Source organism: Thunnus thynnus, chromosome 10 (genome assembly GCF_963924715.1).
Source record: "Thunnus thynnus chromosome 10, fThuThy2.1, whole genome shotgun sequence".
Classification (NCBI taxonomy): Eukaryota; Metazoa; Chordata; class Actinopteri; order Scombriformes; family Scombridae; genus Thunnus; species Thunnus thynnus.
Genome location: NC_089526.1, coordinates 19,685,842 through 19,704,745, shown reverse-complemented (window position 1 = coordinate 19,704,745; position 18,904 = coordinate 19,685,842). Strand labels below are relative to the sequence as shown.

Here is an 18,904-nt window from a genome sequence, read left to right as displayed (position 1 = left end):
GCCTCTGCTCGATTATACTGACACCTACCGACTGGAGTTCATAACTCACCTTTGATGTTTTTTCTGCTGTGGTTATACCATTGGTGTATAATCAGAGCTCTTATAATACATCTATGGGTTATACTGTATAGTGGGTCACTTAGCCTTAGCCTCCATGACACGAAATAGCACTGGTATTGAGCCTGGCGATACATTCTTGATACTGGAAACATTAACTCAGGGTCCACCTATTCGACACAGCGCCTCTCAGCAGATTGAGAAGTTGTTCAGATACCATAAAAATACACGGTAGATGTTCATATTTTCTATGACTGAGTACCTCTATGTTGAGCTCCACATTTTATTCTTGACCTTGCAAGCAGCAGTTGACAGACATTACGGGTGGGGTAATTATGGGTTGTATTTTTTCAGTCTTCAGGCCTTTAATAAATAGTGAAGAACCAAAGCTCTTATAAATCTTGAAGTTTCACTCTATCCTTATACTCCTGTCACTTATTTTCTTACCAGTGCAGTATTTAAACTTCTGGCATACTTATACTTCCCCCCCACTGTACATAAAGTAGGCAGTGACTATCACTATCTTTCACAGCTTTTTACAGCCATTACACCCCAGTTAAAGATCACAGCAATTTCAATTTTAGTACAACACATTTATAACATATTCAGGGGCATGAAGAAACTTCCAGACGGATTATATAAAAGTGTTAGCATTAAGATATTATATTAAAAATGTATTTAATTTAGCTTTATTAAAAAATATTTTACACATCAATACTGTTACTTAAAAAACTACCAAGTCTTGTATGCAAATTGGGATCATGCCCCCAAGTTTGACAAACATTTTCTAAGTTACAGGTTTCTTCAAATCTGACAAAAGATAAAAAGCAATCATTATCAGGCCTCTGTTAAAGCTTAACTGCTGATGCACCTGTGGCAAACACCATTATGTGAGTAAAGGACAGTCACAGAAATAATGATGCTATATTCAAAACACAAGACAGCTGCATTATCAAAGGAAAACACTAATGACAAGTGGACACTTACTGACTTTAAAGTACTTCATAAAATATGTTTAACAAAACTACAAACTGCAAAGCATAGCCCAAAATGACCACTCAGTTAAATCTACATGCAAGAAAAAGGAAAACCTGATTATGAACTTCACAAAGCTGGTTATTACTGCTGTAGTCTATTGTATTGTGTATTCAGACCATTCCTTTTACATATTATGAGTGTATCAACCTGCTAGGAGCCATGATTTAGCCTGATTTTCTTCACTCTCTGAGCAATGTGTAGTTTTTCTATGATGGAATAGTTACTGGCCCAAGACTTGCTCTGCTGTAATTTGATACATCAATTTCATACGATGCAACATTCAAGCATAAAACTGAAATAATGGTCTTAATACTAACATTTTGACACAAGACCCTCAAGATCACTTAATAAAGTAGGAGCCATCTCAAGACCCTCGCTAGCTGATCTGTGCTTTAATTGTACACAGTCCTGAATATTCAATTAAGTGCCTCAAACCAGTTGACAGACCGTAAACCTGTAGCTTTTTGGGCTTCTGGAGTTATAGGGCCCAAAGGAAGTTATCTGCTTTGCCCATACAGAATTTAGGGACAAACCCAATTATTTCTAAAAATGCACACCATAAACCTGTGAAGTAGTACTTCTAAATGAAATCCTTCTGGATGTAACTGCACACTAGAGTGTTGTCAACATGGCAAATTACTTAATGAGCACTGATTTTTACATTAATACTGTGTTGTGAAAGGTCAGATAATCAAAGATGTAATTTTTAAGTTTTCAGATCGGTATACAGCTGCAGCAATCAGCAAAAGATGTTAATACTAAAATCACAGGCCCTTTCAGCTTAAAGTTGTATCCAACAGCAGATTTCACAAACCACTTGTCGCCTTAAAGGGAGGGGTCACTGCAGATCAATACAAAGTTGTTCTGAGTGATTACCTTTATCCTATAATAAAACATTTAAGGGGACAAGTGGGCCCAAACCATGCCAGCAAAATGCCCCTCACAGCATAACAGAGCAACCGGATCACCTCACTGTAGTGGTCAAGCATTCAGACCTGTACCAGTTTTTCCTTTAATTTGTCACCCATTTGTACATTATGTCAACCCTCCTTTTTCTTATCCGTTTCATTCAAAGAATATTATTTCTTTGTCTCTCAAAATGTGGCTGAGGCATTTCTATTAAATAAATTATCTGTCTTACAAAGTTTTATGAGTAAAACCCAGAACATGAAATATGGATTGAGGTACAATGAGCTTTTCCAATGCAGTTATCTATTTACAAGTTTATGGGACAAGGTCAATTGTCGTTTGATATTATAATTGTCATCTTAAAGCATACTCTTTACACAATCATTCAAGTTACTTTTTCTATGTTAATCCTCCACTATTGGCCTTAAAGCCATTAAGTAAGATATGAGATCCCACATCACATAAAATGATACCAATATACAGGTTTCGCAAACTGGTATATTTATTTACACCAGAACAACAACAACCTACATCACAACTTCTTTGATAAACGTTTGATTAGCAAATACTCAGAAACATTTACAGGCTATGAGACTATTTAATAGAGGGATTAACTTGATAAAACTAAAATGTACAGTATATCAAAGCTTTTCTTTTTACAGTGACAAGCTACTTTAGCACAAAGATTTGCTTTAGCTCCCCCCCAAAGAAAAGAGCTGTATGTAGCTGTACAATGTCAAAATAACCCCTGGACAGTAAAAAAAAAAACAAAACAAGTAAAATACAACCTTGAACGCATTAGTCCCATGTTACAGACATTTTTCAGAAAAACAGAAGTGTCATTAAGATGTCAGTTGTTTTTGTGTTTTTGGCTTTGTATCTCCAGCCATGATGCGATGAATTCTCCTGCGATGGTTTTTGAGCGATTTAAGATTTGGGTATGTACCCTGACAGACATCACAGCGGTATGATTCAGACTGTTTGTGAGTGAGCAGGTGTTTCTGCAGACCGTCCACTGTGCCAAACCAGCGAAGACAGATAGGGCAACGCACAGGCTTGATGGCAGGCTTGCAAGCCCCGCTCCTCTGGTGAAACATAAGACTGATTGTGTTCGGGAAATCAGAGTTGCAGTGGGAACAGTGATAAGTTTTGGGTGGATTTGTGGATAGATTTGTAACCCGTCCACCTTTGCATCGATTCAAGGATATGTGCCTTCTAAGGGAACAGCGAGTGGCAAATGTATTGCCACATCGCGTGCATACAATCCGCTGCTGCTTTTTTCCTGGATTTGAAAGTGGCTCTGGACATGGTTGCTTCTGCGGAGGCTGAAGCACAGACTGAGATGGCTGCTGCTGAGGTGGTTGTTGCTGAAATCGAAGTAACAGCGGTTGTGATCGCTGTGGTTGTAATCCCTTGAGCAGCTGGTGATGAGGATGCATATGGATCTGCAGATGAACTTCGTAGTCTGCCCAGGAATTCACTGTCTCTCCGCAAGTTGGACATGTGTATGATTCCTGTGCATGCTTTTGTAGATGCTCCAGGAGAAGTCTTGGAGATGTAAATCCAACACCGCACTCACATGTCACCCTCCTGGGAAGTACAGAGGGCAGTGACATGATGCCCCAGTTGCCTCCATCATCCTCCTGTGTTTGACTGTCTGTTACATTGCCCGACATACTCTGCTGCACAGTCCCCCTATCCACATCTATCATTGTTTGATGCAACTGACATTTTTTTCTGTGAACCATCATGTTGTCTTTGCGGTTAAAAGACTTCCCACAGACAAAGCAAGCAAACATTGGTCTCATATTGTTGGCATTTTGTGGAATGGCCCCCTGACTACCACTCTGTGTTGCAGTGCCAGGACCACGTGGCCTAAAGCCACACAGCCGTAAATGGCGCCTCAAAGTAGACACCCTACTGTACGTTTTCTGACACCTGTTACAAGGGTAACGTTTTACACCCTCTCTGACAAAATAGCGCAGGCTAGTGGGTGCTGTCTCGGCTGACATAGGTTTCTTCACCCCTGTATCATTACCAGCTTTCTCTGCAGAACTAAGCACCTCCATTTCATCATCTAAGGGCATTGTCCACTGCCCTTCATTACTGTCTTCATTATCAATTGCTGCTGCATTCCAGCTATTGTTTTCTTCTCCTTGCTGAAGCGAAGTCCCACACAGAGAGGCATCCTTATGCTGTTCCATCATGGAAGATTTGGGGTAGAATGGTGGGAAGCTTTTAGCTGAATGAGTCCAGGCTAATTGTGACACTGCAGACTGCTCTGAATTTGGAGAGGTCACCTCTACCTTAATACGACCAGTAACTTCAGTGCCTACTGCAACACTCTTAGCATTTTGAAATTCATCTTTAATCTCTGCGTCTATTTTGGCTTTACTGTTTGATCTCAATGCTAGCATTTTCTCAATGGAGGGATTGGCCTGCCGAGTAAGGGCTGACCCTGGACCCTGGCATTTGTGCATTTTGAGGTTATACCTCCGTGCGTAGCTGTGCTTACACAATGGACAAAAGAAAACCTTTTTTGTATTGTTTAGACTATGGAATGGCACTATTTTTTGGGCAAAGGGTAACTTGTTTTTTAAAGATCTTGATGGCTGTATGGCCTTGTTTCCTAACTGGGGGCACACGTGATTGTCAGGGAAAGGCAACCTCCCAATGATCAGTTGTTTGCAGCGTCTACAACATTTAATCCTCTCTTTTTTGTGCAAGAAATGATGCTCTGTCAGTCTGTCCATGTTTTGAAAGACCCGACGACAACGGCCACATTGGTATCTTCCATACGTGCCATTACTGCTAGCATCCATGAGCTTTTGACGGGTTTCAAGAACCACAACAGGCGAGAAAGTTTTAGTCAGAGAAACAATTCTCTTCTTACTTGACTCAAGAATTCTGCTGATGGATGGAGCTTTTGTCTTTATACCAGGTTTTGCAAGCAGTCGCCTCAACTGTGCAATTGAAAGATCGTTGATCGGTGACACCTCAGTTTTTTTTCCTGGTGTTATATCAACTGGGACGACTTCTTGTTTGGGGGTAACTGTGTTATTGTTTTGATTCTGAGACTGAGGAAGTGGGAAGCGTTTCATGTACGCTGATGCTAGCAACTTCATTAGACTGTTATTTTGGGGCAAATTCTCACCCTTTTTACTGCTGAGAATAGAATTTGTTTTGTCCTGGAAATGCATGTCCTTTACAATCTCTGGTATTTGTTCTGCTGCTGCTATTTTCTCAAGTTGTTTCTCACGACCATCTTGAGGGGGTGTACACTGGCCTTGAGGAGTGGTTACAATGGCAATGCCATCCTCCAGACTTACATCTGCTTTATGGTCTGCTGATGTGGGTAATTCGACAGCTGGGGACCTTGAGGTAGAGGGGCAACTGAGGACCAAACCTGGCTTGGTTATAGTTGTACTGAATTGTACATGCTGAGTGGGAAACATTTCTTCACACCCTGTTCCACTAGAGAGATTATCCAGGGGCTGCAGTAGCTGTATTTGAGAGACGTGTGAATGCTTATGCTCAAGCATAAGACTGAAGTCCTGAAATTCCTCTCCACAATCACAAATATAAAAAGAAGGTGAAGGGCTCTCAGGCAATAGCGTTGGTGGACTTGGGTTCTCACTCGATAAGTCCTTGCTTGCATACAGTGTGTCATGCGGGCTGATGCTCCGCTGTGTTTGAGGGGGGCCAGGAACCTTGGAGAGTGCACTAGCATGGGTCGCCTGATGTACCAGCAAGGAAGCCAGACCAGTGAAGGTAGCTGAACATGCCACACAACGATACACTTTGGAGGATGAAGTATTCCCCTGGAACCCAAGCATCATGGCACCAAAACATAAAAGGCAATCCGGGTGTTGGGGTCATGCAAGGCAGTTTCCTGTAAATCACACACAAAATGATGTCACCATGAGATATTGGACAGTCACAAATAACACTTTTAAAGAGACATTTTTCAACCTTAAATCTGCTTGTTCTAATACTCAAAATACTTTTTCACATTCATTTCACTGTTACTATTAGTATTGATGCAAAAGAGTACGAGAAAACTAGTGTACTTACTAGAGCAATATTGTTTGTGCAATAAGACATTACAATCTGCAATTCACACAAACATTGTTGGGTGGGGTTTTAGCTAATATGGTCCTGCAGGAACAATGCCTAACCAAGCCACTCTCAAAAGGCCCTAAACTTAGACCAGATAGTATCATGAAAGAAAAAGGCCATGCTTAATTAGTCTGTGCAGCCTTGGCCTGCATTCTCTCCTGGCACTCAACTCCACAGAGCACCTGAGGGATGACCTGGAACATATCAGGAGATATAGCCCCCTGCCTGCCCGTGGTCAGCAAATCCATCAGGCCTTTCTGCAAAAATGGGAGCACGTCCCACAGCTGCTGATTTACGCCCCATTTCCACTGGCTCGGTATAACATGTTTTAGCCTCATCTTGAGCATGTGTATTTCCAGTTTATCCTCACAGCAGGGAAAAATCATGCAGACCCCTGATACAGATCCTGTCTGAGCCGCTCTGTCCATCTTTATGGAGCTGTGTTGTTGAGCTAAACTGATTGGCTAGACCTGTGTGGTCATGCAGACGAAGTGAGACAAAGTGTCATTTTTAAATCTTCTCACATCCAAGCAACCGCACATCAATGTAAAATGCGAGTATATCCGGGTTTGATTAAAGAAAAAGATATAAACCCCATATAAAAACATTATTAAATCTACCAACTGATGGGACTCCTTTATTTTTGATTTGCATTTTATTTAAGGTATATGATTTTATGATTGCATTTATTACTTTCATATCATTTTGATAGTTGTTTTCTTTGTATTTGTTGGTCATTTCATTGTGTGATGTGTTGACTTCAGGTATATAGTGTCACATACAATCACCGAACACTTAAATAGGAACACCTGTATAATCTAATGCAATCCAATGAAAACGTATACATTTTCAGTTTTTGTTGACATTGTCAGATGTTATATTATTATTCAGGTCGTAGTGGGTGGTGGTGTTATACTGGAGTGCATTATATTGGTAAGTATTCCTAATATTTTGCACCCCTGATGGAGAAAATCCTAATAAAATCCTAATATTTTAGAGACACTTTTCAATATAATACACTCCAGTACACCACCATCACCCACTACGACCGCAATAACAAACAAAGTAGAATGATCACCTGTGGTGGAAATCTAAAAATAAAAAACTGACAAATAACCAAATTGTCTTTTTGTTTTTTAATGAGAACCTTGCAAGGGATCAGTATACAGTCACAACGGACTGTAACTGCAGACTGATGTCAGTTACAAAGTGTATGCATTTTATAGAAAAGGAGTGAGAGAGGCAGTGTCAGGATGTGTATGTGTGGTATAGTGCAGGGTGTGTCATCTAAGCTGTCAACCTGTTGAGGGGAACTATTACATGTTCAAGGCGAGGCTAATCTCTACTTTGTACCAGACAATGCCAAAAAAAAAACCCAATAATGAGCATACGTGAGAGGTGGTTACATGTTCTAGGTTATACAATGCACAAAGTGCACAGTATGAAGTGTGGTGCACTACAGTACAATGTGTGATTTTTCTATTACACACCTTTTTGACAATGTCAACAAAAACTGAAAATGTATAAGCTTCCTAAAAATAGAATTTGTCGCAGATCTGTTGTATTGGATTGCATTAGATTGCACAGATGTTCCTAATAAAGTGCTTGCTGAGTGTAGAGTAACAGGTGTACTCAAGGTATTTTTATTCAATCCTGATGAAGACCCTGTAAGGTTGAATCTGACTAGCGTAAAAGCTTTAAATATGACTTTTCTACTTGCTCTGAAAAAGAGTACCCAAAGAACATTTTCTGACACGGCACATTTGTAGCTCCTGTGTTATGTTGCCTCTGTGGTTTTGTTGATTTGTTTCACTCCTACATTTCTGTTCTCACTTTTCATCAGGGATAGCACCCTGACTGTTTTTTTACGCGCTCGCCTTTACCATATCAGAAATATAATTGCAGTTTTAAGACAGTGAATGTAACGTAGTGAATGTAAAGTGAACATTTCCAGCTGTTGCCACGTCACATTAAAAGCTGCCCACCGACAAAGCACTGTAACACTTTTATTGTGAAGCAGCTACAGGAAGCGAAACCTATCTGTCTGCAGCTTTATGTTGGCACATCAGTTTTAAAGACTGTAAGGGAAGCATAAAAATGAAAAACACCCACAGCGAACAGGTTAGATAGAGAGCTGAGGTCGACCTCAAACCACCAACATGTTATGAAGGTAGAACAGAAGGAGACATCTCCTACATTAAAAGTCCTACATTATTAGGAGGTTCAGTCTTCAAATAATATACCAGTACATTAATACTGAATTAAAACTTCTGTATTTTTCTACCTGGACCCCAGTTTCCCATCTTTTTGTGCCTAAGTGACTAATGGGGACAACAATTTTTGAAATTAGTCTAGTATTGAGCGAGTGCTGCAGCCGGCAGCCACAAAATGGGCTGCATTAGTCACTCAGACACAAACAGATCAGAAAAAAGGGTCCAGATTGAAAAATACCAAAGTTTCCCTTAAAGTACATAAGTTAGTATTGAGTTAAGTATTAATCATACAATTAATAAAATAAAAAGGAAACACTAATTGATTCAATTAAGCTTGTTTGGTGTGGCACAGGAAGCTAAATATCCTGCAAGAGTCAAAGGTCTAAAACACTGGGGGAAGATAGTTTGAATAATGTTTCAGCTGGCTTTAGGTGTTAAGTTCACTCCTCCTGTGTCTAATATTTGCATCACTTCAAGATGCTCTATAATTAGCACCAGTTTGAGGAAGAATGACAGTGGCCTGTTACACATTCATCATTTACACAATGGGTAAATTGTGGATGTTTCAAGAGTATTAATTTACCTTGCGAAGCAGCTGGATTCGCGAGGTCACGCAAGAACAAACCATCTGGCATGTCAGGTTAAGTATTAATTATGATGACCTGTGACTTCCAGCTATGGCAGATTATAGGCTCAGTTCTTATGCATATTATAAACATAGCACAAAAAGTAAGGAAATTTGTGTTTGGTAGATTATTTCTTTGTTGTAACAATGCTTCTTGGCAATAAATCTTATACCGTTGGAAAGCCTGTTTACACAGGCTGTTTACACAAACCATACACAGCCACAACAGCCTGGCACCTCCTCCTCATGCTGGTCACCAGCCTGGTCACACACTTCTGTGGAGGAACGATATGTTCAGTGATGAGTCCAGATTCTGCCTACGGCAGTTGGATTATGGGGTCAAAGTGTGGAGGAGACGCGGAGAACGCTATGCTGATTGCTGCACCGATGTCTGTGTCCACCACATCTCTTGGTGGAGACAGTGTGATGGTGTGGGGCGGCAACTCCCCCACTGGAAAAACGAGGCTTGTCAGTCATCATTGGAGGCAATCTCAATGCAGGGAGATATCGAGATGAGATTCTGCAACCAGTGGCAATCCAATATCTCCACAGTCAGGGACCGAACTCTATCCTCCAAGATGACAACGCTCACCCCACAGAGCAGGGTTTATCAGGGACTACCTCCAGAATTTGGGAGTGGAGAGGATGGAATGGCCTGCCAGCAGTCCTGACCTCAACCCCATTGAACACTTGTGGGATCAGCTTGGGTGTGCTGTTCATGCCAGAGTGACCAACACAACCATGTTGGCTGACTTGCGACAAATGCTGGTTGAAGAATGGGATGCCATCCCACAGCAGAGTGTGACCAGGCTGGTGACCAGCATGAGGGGGAGGTGCCAGGCTGTTGTGGCTGTGTATGGTTCTTCCACACGCTATGGAGGCTCCTGTTTGTTAAATGAATAAATTGTTAAATTGCCAATATGTCTTGTTTCTTCAAACTTCAATCATCCAATCCACCAAACACCAAACAAGAGTCAATGGCAGAATAAGCTGTTTGGCACTAGCAGAGAAGATTTGGCATATTTTTCATGGGCGCAACCCACATACTCAGCTCTGCTGCTCATCCCACAAATGCATGTTCCTTACAAATGTGGCACCATTTAAAAAGGGAAATAAACAGGTTTTCCAATGGTAAAAGATTTATTGCCAAGAAGCATTTTTACAACAAAGAAATAATCTACCAAACACAAATGTCCTTACTTTTTGTGCTAAGTTCATTAACATTTGAGTGGCATTTACACACCAACAGTAATAGTTTTGTGTTCTTTGACTACTCCACACATACCATAAATAAATTCCCTTAGGATACAAATTTTAAAGTTCAGCATTTCTCTAAAATGTCAGCCATTTTGGAGCATGTTTGGACCCCTTTCTTTACTATTCAGGGCAAATAAAAAAAAAAAAAACTTGTTTAACTGATTTAAAAAGAGCAAGATGGAAGTATGAACTTAAACGTGTAAACACCGAACATCTGTGGTTCAAATGCACATCGCACATTAACGGAACCGGTGCTAATAAACAGCGTACAAGCATAAGGGTTATCAAGCTGCGTTACTATGTCAATGCTGGGCACACTGCTAATAAACATAGCGAGGCTATTTTACCAATAATAAACTCCACATACATACACACAATATCATTTTCACACGCTGCAATCTTTGGATAGCGTGCTCCACACTTGAGCAGTATTGATCTAACGTTACGTGTGCAGGCTTGGTGGCTGACCACACCATACATTACCCTTTAGGTGCTGTTCAAGTATCTCAGAGGGGCTGCTAGTGAAGGCTAACCAGGGGGAGATGGCCGACCACGTTCCTGAAGAAGGCCGGGGAGAGGACTGACTAGCAAGCTAGCTGCCATGACCTATGGAGCTCCTCTTCTTCTTCTTCTGCACAGTAACCAACCGCGTTTTTATATCACTCACCAGGCAGAGAAGCGCTGACGTTATCCTTCAAAGTGGAGCCACAATGGCTGGGCGGGAGAAGAAATGGCTCGGCAGACATCTGTCGATGATGCAGAGGCATAAACTCTCAAGGGAAACGAGGCTCTCCACGGCTCTGTGGTGAACAAATGTGATGCTGTGCCAGGAGGAGGAAGAGCACCGAGGTGAGAGCTGCAGCTCAGGCGCGGAGCGGAAAGAGAGAGTTCACATAACGCATGCGCAGTTTAACCCCAGTCCTCTAGAAAAACGCTCGAAAAACGCAAGTGCTGGGCTGTGCGCCATGCCTGTGCGGCGATTCATCTTCTTTTTTCTTCTTCTTGTTTTACGGCGGTTGGCATCCAGTTTATTAGAGCATTATCGCCACCTTCTGTTCCGGAGACCTACAATCTAAATCCCTTCACACGACACACACACACACACACACACACACACACAAACACAAACACACACACACCCTAAACAAAATTTAACCCCACATGCTTTACAACTTAGTCCTACTATGAAATCCCTATCCATGTCAGCCACTTTAGCACCCTATCCCTGCTTAGCCATTATATCCTATAAAAAAAACCCTGTATCCCTTAAGAAAGGTAACAGTACCCTGACCTGTGCTCCCTCACCCATGCTCAGTAATCCTTTTAATGTGAATTCCTGCACCCCTAATTGCCTCAGATTATTCCTCATCATCTCTCTCTGTGTCCCATACCCCCTACAACTCAGAACTATGTGCTCCACTGGCTGTTCTTCCTGACAAAAGCCTGTCTGGTGTTTCCCTCCCATTTTCAGTGTTTTGAATAGTGCATAGTGTCCCAACCTGAACCTTTTCAACAGTTTCCACTACCTACCCTAGTAACGTAGACACTTTTGAATTTCATATAGATGCCTCCCTTTCTCCTCTCTGTCCCACCTTTCTTGCAACATTTGGTTGTTTTTTCCCCCGGATTACAGATTTAACCTCTTCTTTACTGATACGTATTTGCATTTTTATATTCCCTTTCTTTAAAGCCCTCTTTGCCAACTCACCCACTCTCTCATTCCCCGTCACCCCTACATGTGCTGGAGGCCACAGAAATTTTACCTGACCTCCCTGATTTGCTATTCTTGTGACTGACTGAAGGACTTCATATAGTACATCTTGACAGCTGCTAGAATGGAGAGACCTTAAACTTGCTAGGGCTAAGGATGAATCTGAGCATATCAAATCTGACCAGTGATGACGTGTAGCTGTATGTCATCATTCATCCACTGGATGTCGAGGTGTTGTTAGCAAATGATGGGGGATATGTAGGAATATTTAGAGATTACACCTGGGTTGTCATGCTTTTGGTCTTTTTGGTCCTAGACCAAAAGCATGACAACCCAGAGTTGAGACTAGGAGGCAGAGTTGCAGTCTTACATGCTTCTCTGCGCTTCCAGTAGAGTTGGTACCAACCCAAAACCCCATAGAGACTGTGTCTGCCCCCTTGTCACTAAAATCAATTAAATCTTAAGTAAACAGAAGAGGAGTTACACATAAAAACCTAAAAAAATAACACCACCACTGCAATAGTATAACAAAATAGGAGAATGAAATGTGGACTCTTAAACATTAGATCTGTCATGTAAAGTTCTGTTGGTAAACGATCTAATCTTAGCTTATCATATTGATTTATTTTGTCTTACTGAAACCTGGCTGTGTCATGAGGAATATGCTAGCCTATGTGAATCCACTCCCCCTAGTCATATTATTACTTTCCTTCGAGACACCAGCCAAGTAGGTGGAGTGGCAACCATTTTCAATTCAAGCATAATAATCAACTCTAGACCTAAACTTAATTATAACTCATTTGTAAGCCTTGTTCTTAGTCTTTCACACCCAACCTGGAAAACTTTACAGCTAATTCTATTTGTTAAAGTGCACTGCCCTCCTAGCATGTACTCTGAATTTTTATCTGGTTATTATCAAGTTTTTATCAAACTTAGTCCTTAGTACAGATGAAGTAATTATAGTAGGTGACTTTAATATTCATGTGGATTTCAATAATGATAGCATCAGCACTGCGTTTATCTCATTATTAGACTCAATTGGCTTCTCTCAGAGTGTAAATAAACCCACTCACTGTTTTAACCACACCCTCAACCTTGTTCTGTCATATGGCATCAAAATTGAACATTTAATAGACCTTCCAAACTAACAAACCTGCAATTTAAAGAAAAAATCAAGAAAACTGAAAAGAATATGGCGTTCCACCAAAATGGAAGAATCTCGCTTAGTCTGGCAAGATAGTCTTAAAACATACAGGAAGGCTCTCTGTGATGTCAGAGCCACCTATTATTCATCATTAATAGAGGAGAATAAAAACAGCCCTAGGTTCCTTTTCAGCACTTTGGACAGGCTGACAAAGAGTCATAACTCTATTGATCCATGTATTCCTATAGCTCTCAGTAGTAATGACTTCATGAGCTTCTTTAAAATAAGATAAAATTCCAACTATTAGAGACAAAATTCATCACCACCTGCCCTCAACAGGCACCGATTTACCCTCAAACACAGGAACCTTAGAAACAGCTGTAAAATCTGATATATACTTAGACTGTTTTTCTCCAATTGATCTTCCTGAACTAACTTCAACGATTTCTTCATCTAAACCATCAACCTGTCTCTTAGACCCTATCCCTACTAGGCTGCTTGAGGAAGTTTTACCCTTAGTAAGCACCTCTTTACTAGATATGATCAAACTGTCTGAAGTAACAGGTTATGTACCACAGCCCTTTAAAGTAGCTGAAATTACAGCCTACTCTTGATTTGGGCATTTTTAGCAAACTCCAAAGCAAAGATCCTTGAGAAAGCAGTAACCAATCAGTTGTCTGACTTTCTACATAACAATAGTTTATTTGAGGATTTTCAGTCAGGATTTAGAGTACATCATAGCTCAGAGACTGCACTGGTGAAAGTTACAAATGATCTCCTAATTACATCAGACAAATTACTTTTCTCTGTACTTGTCTTGTTAGATCTTAGTGCTGCATTTGGCAACATTGACCAACACATCCTATTACAGAGACTGGAACATTTAACTGGCATCAAAGGAACTGTATTAAGTTGGCTTAAGTCCTATTTATCAGTATCATGTATCCAGTTTGTACACATTAACCATGAATCCTTCATGTACACAAAAGTTAGACACATTCCACAAGGTTCCACAAGGTTGTGTGCTTGGACCAATACTATTCACCTCATATATGCCTCCTTTAGGTAATATTATTCAGAAACACTCCATAAATTTTCCTTGTTATGCAGATAATACCCAATTATATTTATCAATGAAGCCAGATGAAACCAATTAGTTGCAGTTACCTGCAGTTTTCTGATACTAAACTCTGACAAAGCTGAAGTTATCATCCTTGGCCCTAAACACGTTAGAAAAACATCTAAAAAACATCTAATGACATGGCACTACCCTGGCCTCCAGCAACACTGTACGGAATCTGAGACTTATCTTTGATTAGGGTATGTCCTTTAACTGCCACATGAAACAATTTCAAGGACAGCCTTTTTTCACCTACGTAACATTGCAAAAATCAGGTCCACCTGTCTCAATAAGATGCAGAAAAACTATTTCACACATTTATTACTTCTAGGCTGGATTGTTGCAATTCCTTATTATTAGGCTGCCCTAACAAGTCTCTCCAGCTGGTCCAGAATGCAGCTGCAGGAATACTGACAAAAATTAGAAAACGAGACCATATTTCTGCAATTTTAGCTTCCATGAACTGGCTCCCTGTAAAATCCAGAATAGAATTTAAAACTCTTCTCCTCACCTACGAAGCCCTTAATGGTCAGGCACCATCATATCTTAAAGACCTCATAGTACCCTATTATCCCACTAGAATACTGCGCTCCCAGAATGCAGGCTTACTTGTGGTTCCTAGAATCTTCAAAAGTAGAATGGGAGGCAGAGCCTTCAACTATCAGGCTCCTCTCCTGTGGAACCATCTTTCAGTTTCACCCTCTCTATGTTAAAGAGTAGGCTTAAAACTTTCCTTTTTGATAAAGCTTATAGTTAGGGCTGGCCCAGGCTTACCTTAGACCAGCCCCTAGTTATGCTGCTATAAGCCTAGACTGCTGGGGGACTTCTCATAATAAACTGAGCTCCTCTCTCCTCTTCTCCATCTGTACGCATTCATGCCCCATTAATGCATGTCATTAACTTGGCATCTTCCCCAGAGTTTTGTGCTTTCTCGTCTCACAGGAGACCTGGTAGCCTGTGGTTGCGGACCACCTGCTATCCCCTTGGTCCGGCTTGATGCCCAATGCTACTACTATTTTTATTAGTCATATATTGCCCACTGCTACTGCTATCATTATTAGTCATATTTCTATTATTATTATCATTGTTATTGTTATTATTGTTGCTATTATGCTTCTCTGTATCTCTCTCTGCCCTCTCCCCCTCCCTCTTTCTCTTTCAACCCAATTGGTCGAGGCAGATGGATGCCCACCTAGAGCCCGGTTCCACTTAAGGTTTCCTTCCGTTAAAGCTTTTCCTTGGGGGGAGTATTGGGTCTCTGTAAATTAAAGAGTACAGTCTAGACCTGCTCTATGTGGAAAAGTGCCCTGAGATAACCTCTGTTGTGATTTGGCACTATATAAATAAATTGCCTTGACTTGACTCAACGCCTTATCTTGTCTAGTTTTATCTACCAATCATAGTGTAACCAACATTGCCAACATCTCCACTGTTAAAGTCCCTAACTTATTGAATGTTCTTCTGTTGATTCTAATTCATTTCACTGCTATTGCTAACCCATATCCCGTCACTCCTTTGTTTTTTTTTAGCACCATCTGTATAAATCTGTGTAAAATCACTATACTCTTTCCATACATGATAGTTGAGTGCATTAACCAAATCAATTTGATCTTTTTCTTTCCTTTTTACCTCTAATAAATACCAGTCCATATCAGGCCACACAAGTGTCCATCCACCAGATACACTACTGAAGGGCTCAGATCAAACACACTTTTGCAATGTCATCCCCTACCCGACCAAAGTTATCCCTCTGTTAAATCCCATTCTCCCAGTACTCCTGCAACACTCCTTGTGTGGACTGAGAATCATTTTGTCCCTGCAAATAGCCCCGTTATTTGCCATTAGTTACATCTTTCTTAATTGCATTTCTCCAATTTCTACCTGTAGGGCAAGTACTGGTGATGTTTTAAAAGTCCCACTGCACACTCTCAATACCTGTGCCTGAATCATATCCAGTTTCCATATATGAGACCTGGCTGCTGATCCATACACTACACTGCCATAATCCAACACAAATCGTGTCAAGGCCACATGCATTCTTTTCAACGGTGAGCAACTTGCTCCCCATTTCCTACCAGTCAAAGATCTCATCACATGTATTACATTTATGCATTCTTCTTCTATTTTCTTAGTATAGTCTGCCCATGTTAACTGTGAATCAAAAAGAACTCCCCAAAATTTAAATGTTTCAACCCTTTCTAATTCTTTCCCATACATCCTTGGCTTCATCCTTTCCTAATATCTTTTCCTAGTGAAAAAGACTGTTTGAGTTTTCTACTGAGAACCTACACCCCCAATCCTAACCCCACTCCACCACCTCATCTGTTGATCCTTTTACTTTCTAGATTGTTCATTGTTCTGTATTTGTGCACATAATGAAATAAAACAAAAGAGAAGAAATATACAAGAACAAAAAATGCACAGGTGGGATGAAAAAAATCCTTGAGATCTGAAACCCCTGTAAAAAGAACTGACCTAACATTGAAATTAAACACAGTTGTATATGATTGCCACAAATTTACAAACAATATTTTAAAAATATTTAACAATTTCTAAACATTAAAAACAACAAAAAGAAGAAGACCAAGGAAGAAAAAAGAAATAAATACAATTCTCAATAATACATACAATAATATATATTTGCAGTGCCTTCATACACTTTTATCTTACCTCATTTATATAGTACTGTATTCCTTCAAGGGAAGCTGTTTAAGATCTTTTTTAAAAATCTGAAATGAGGAGTGACTGCAAAAGGAAGCAGAAAAATTGTTCCATATGACTGGACCTCTGCACCTGATTGAAAACTGGCCACGGCTAGTTCTGTCGAACTGACTGTACAGAAGATCAACAGATCTGGTGTGATAACAATGGATATGAGACCTAGTTACAAAGAAACTGTAAATAAGAAATAGGAAGTGATTTATTGAGAAATTGAAATTAAAAAGTACTGAGGTTTTGCGTATTGATGTCAAATATGCTTAACAATTCCAGGGTTTGAAATAATCAGGCAGCATGACCATTCCAGTAAGAGTTAGTGACAATTCTGACAATTTTTCAATTTTTTTCAATTTTTTTTTTTGGCAATAAAAATATGGAATAGATAATGGTTTTACATGTGCTTGTCCATACTATATTACATTATATTATAAGTTTTTTTTCTTACAAAATATGTATTATTCACTGTAAAACACCAATATTTTTTTGCAACTTTACTGGACACATAAGGGATGTGTTTTTTCCAATTAAGTTGATCAATGATGATTACACCTAAGAACTTAACATGGGAAACATATTCAAGCATTAGCTATGTGAATGGAGTGAAGATGATCTGATAGGGTACTATTCTTAGGCTTGAAGATCATGTAAGCACTTTTTTTAACATTAAGGGATAGTTTATTGCATTGATCCAGATATTAATCCTATCTAGAATATTGTTCATACAGGTTATTGCATGCTCCATGTTCCTTCCTCTTTTCCACAAGGCCCAATCATTGCAAACAGTGACCTACCTATATCTACTGGTACCTTTGAGAAGATTGCATTAATCATAATGATGAAAAGTAACAGGCTTATCACACTGCCTTGAGGTGTGCCATTTCCAACTGTGCACTGATTTGACAAATTTGACCCAACCCATACCTGGATTTTTCTCCCAAACAGAAAATCCTTTATCCTGTTAAAAACTCTCCCAACAACACTCATCTTGTGCAGCTTAATTAACAATCCTTCCTTCCACATCTTGCCATAGGCTTTTTCTATGTCAAAAAACACCGCAATTACTGACTCTTTATTTGCCTGGGCCTTTCTGATTTCCATCTCTTGTCTTATCACTGAGTCCATGGTATTCCTTCCTTTCCTAAAACCACTCTGATAACTTGCCAGCATTCCTCACTTCTCGTGCTCATATGATAGCCTTTCTGTTGTCATCCTTTCCATTATCTTGCATGTATTTGATGTTAATGTTATTGGCCTGTAACTAGTGGGTTTAGACGGATCCTTGCCAGGTTTTCTTATCTGAATCATTACTGCTTCTTTCCATGCACTTGGTAATCTTCCCTCCTCCCACACTGTTATAAAAGTGCAGCAACTTTAAGAATGCTCCTTTCCCCAGATGCTTTAGCATAACATAGCATATCTTTTCTTCCCCTGGAGAGGTTGGTCTTGATCTATTTATTGCTCTCACCATCTCTGCCAAAAATAATGGTTCATCAGTTATATCATCTGTTTATTCCCTCCTGTCTAACACACCTGGATGCTGACTCATTGTTCTTCTCTTTCTGCCTTCTTCTGACAGATTTTCTGAACTATGTATGTTTGTTGAATGACTTGGTCATGATCTCTGTCTTATCCCTATTGGTGACTGCTGTTTCCTCCTCAGATGTCATGAGTGGATATTCCCATTCCCTTCTGCCCCATACTTCTCCCACAGTGTTGTTCTTCCTATTTTGTTGCAAAAATTTCGCCAACTTGCCCTCTTAGCTTGACGTATCATTCTTCTCACCACTGCCTGTGCCTTCTTATAGTGGATCAAATGCTGCATGTTATGGGTTCTTCTAACTTGTCTGAATGCTCTATTCCTGTTTACAGCCTGACAACATTCCTCTGTCCACCATGGTACCAGTTTTCTATTCATCCCATTTTTACTCCTGGATATATCCATCTGCTGCCATAATAATTGTTGAGATTATCCGATTGTTTTTTTCATCTGTAT

General features: G+C 40.1%; 1 protein-coding gene across 2 annotated transcripts; it reads right to left on the bottom strand.

The window, feature by feature from the left end:
• Positions 1 to 2,488: 2,488 nt before the first annotated feature.
• im:7147486 (zinc finger protein 585B) lies at positions 2,489 to 11,199 on the bottom strand. 2 transcript variants are annotated; one of them, XM_067601870.1, is made up of 2 exons: positions 10,886 to 11,199; positions 2,489 to 5,896 (listed from the first exon to the last, which is right to left on the bottom strand). In XM_067601870.1, the coding sequence occupies exon 2, from the start codon at positions 5,841 to 5,843 to the stop codon at positions 2,847 to 2,849; it is 2,997 nt and encodes a 998-aa protein (XP_067457971.1). In that variant the 5' UTR covers positions 5,844 to 5,896; positions 10,886 to 11,199; the 3' UTR covers positions 2,489 to 2,846. The 2 variants fall into 2 exon arrangements, with proteins under 2 accessions (XP_067457971.1, XP_067457972.1); XM_067601871.1 differs by lacking the exon at positions 10,886 to 11,199 and adding an exon at positions 10,702 to 10,859.
• Between the last annotated feature and the right edge of the window lie 7,705 nt (positions 11,200 to 18,904).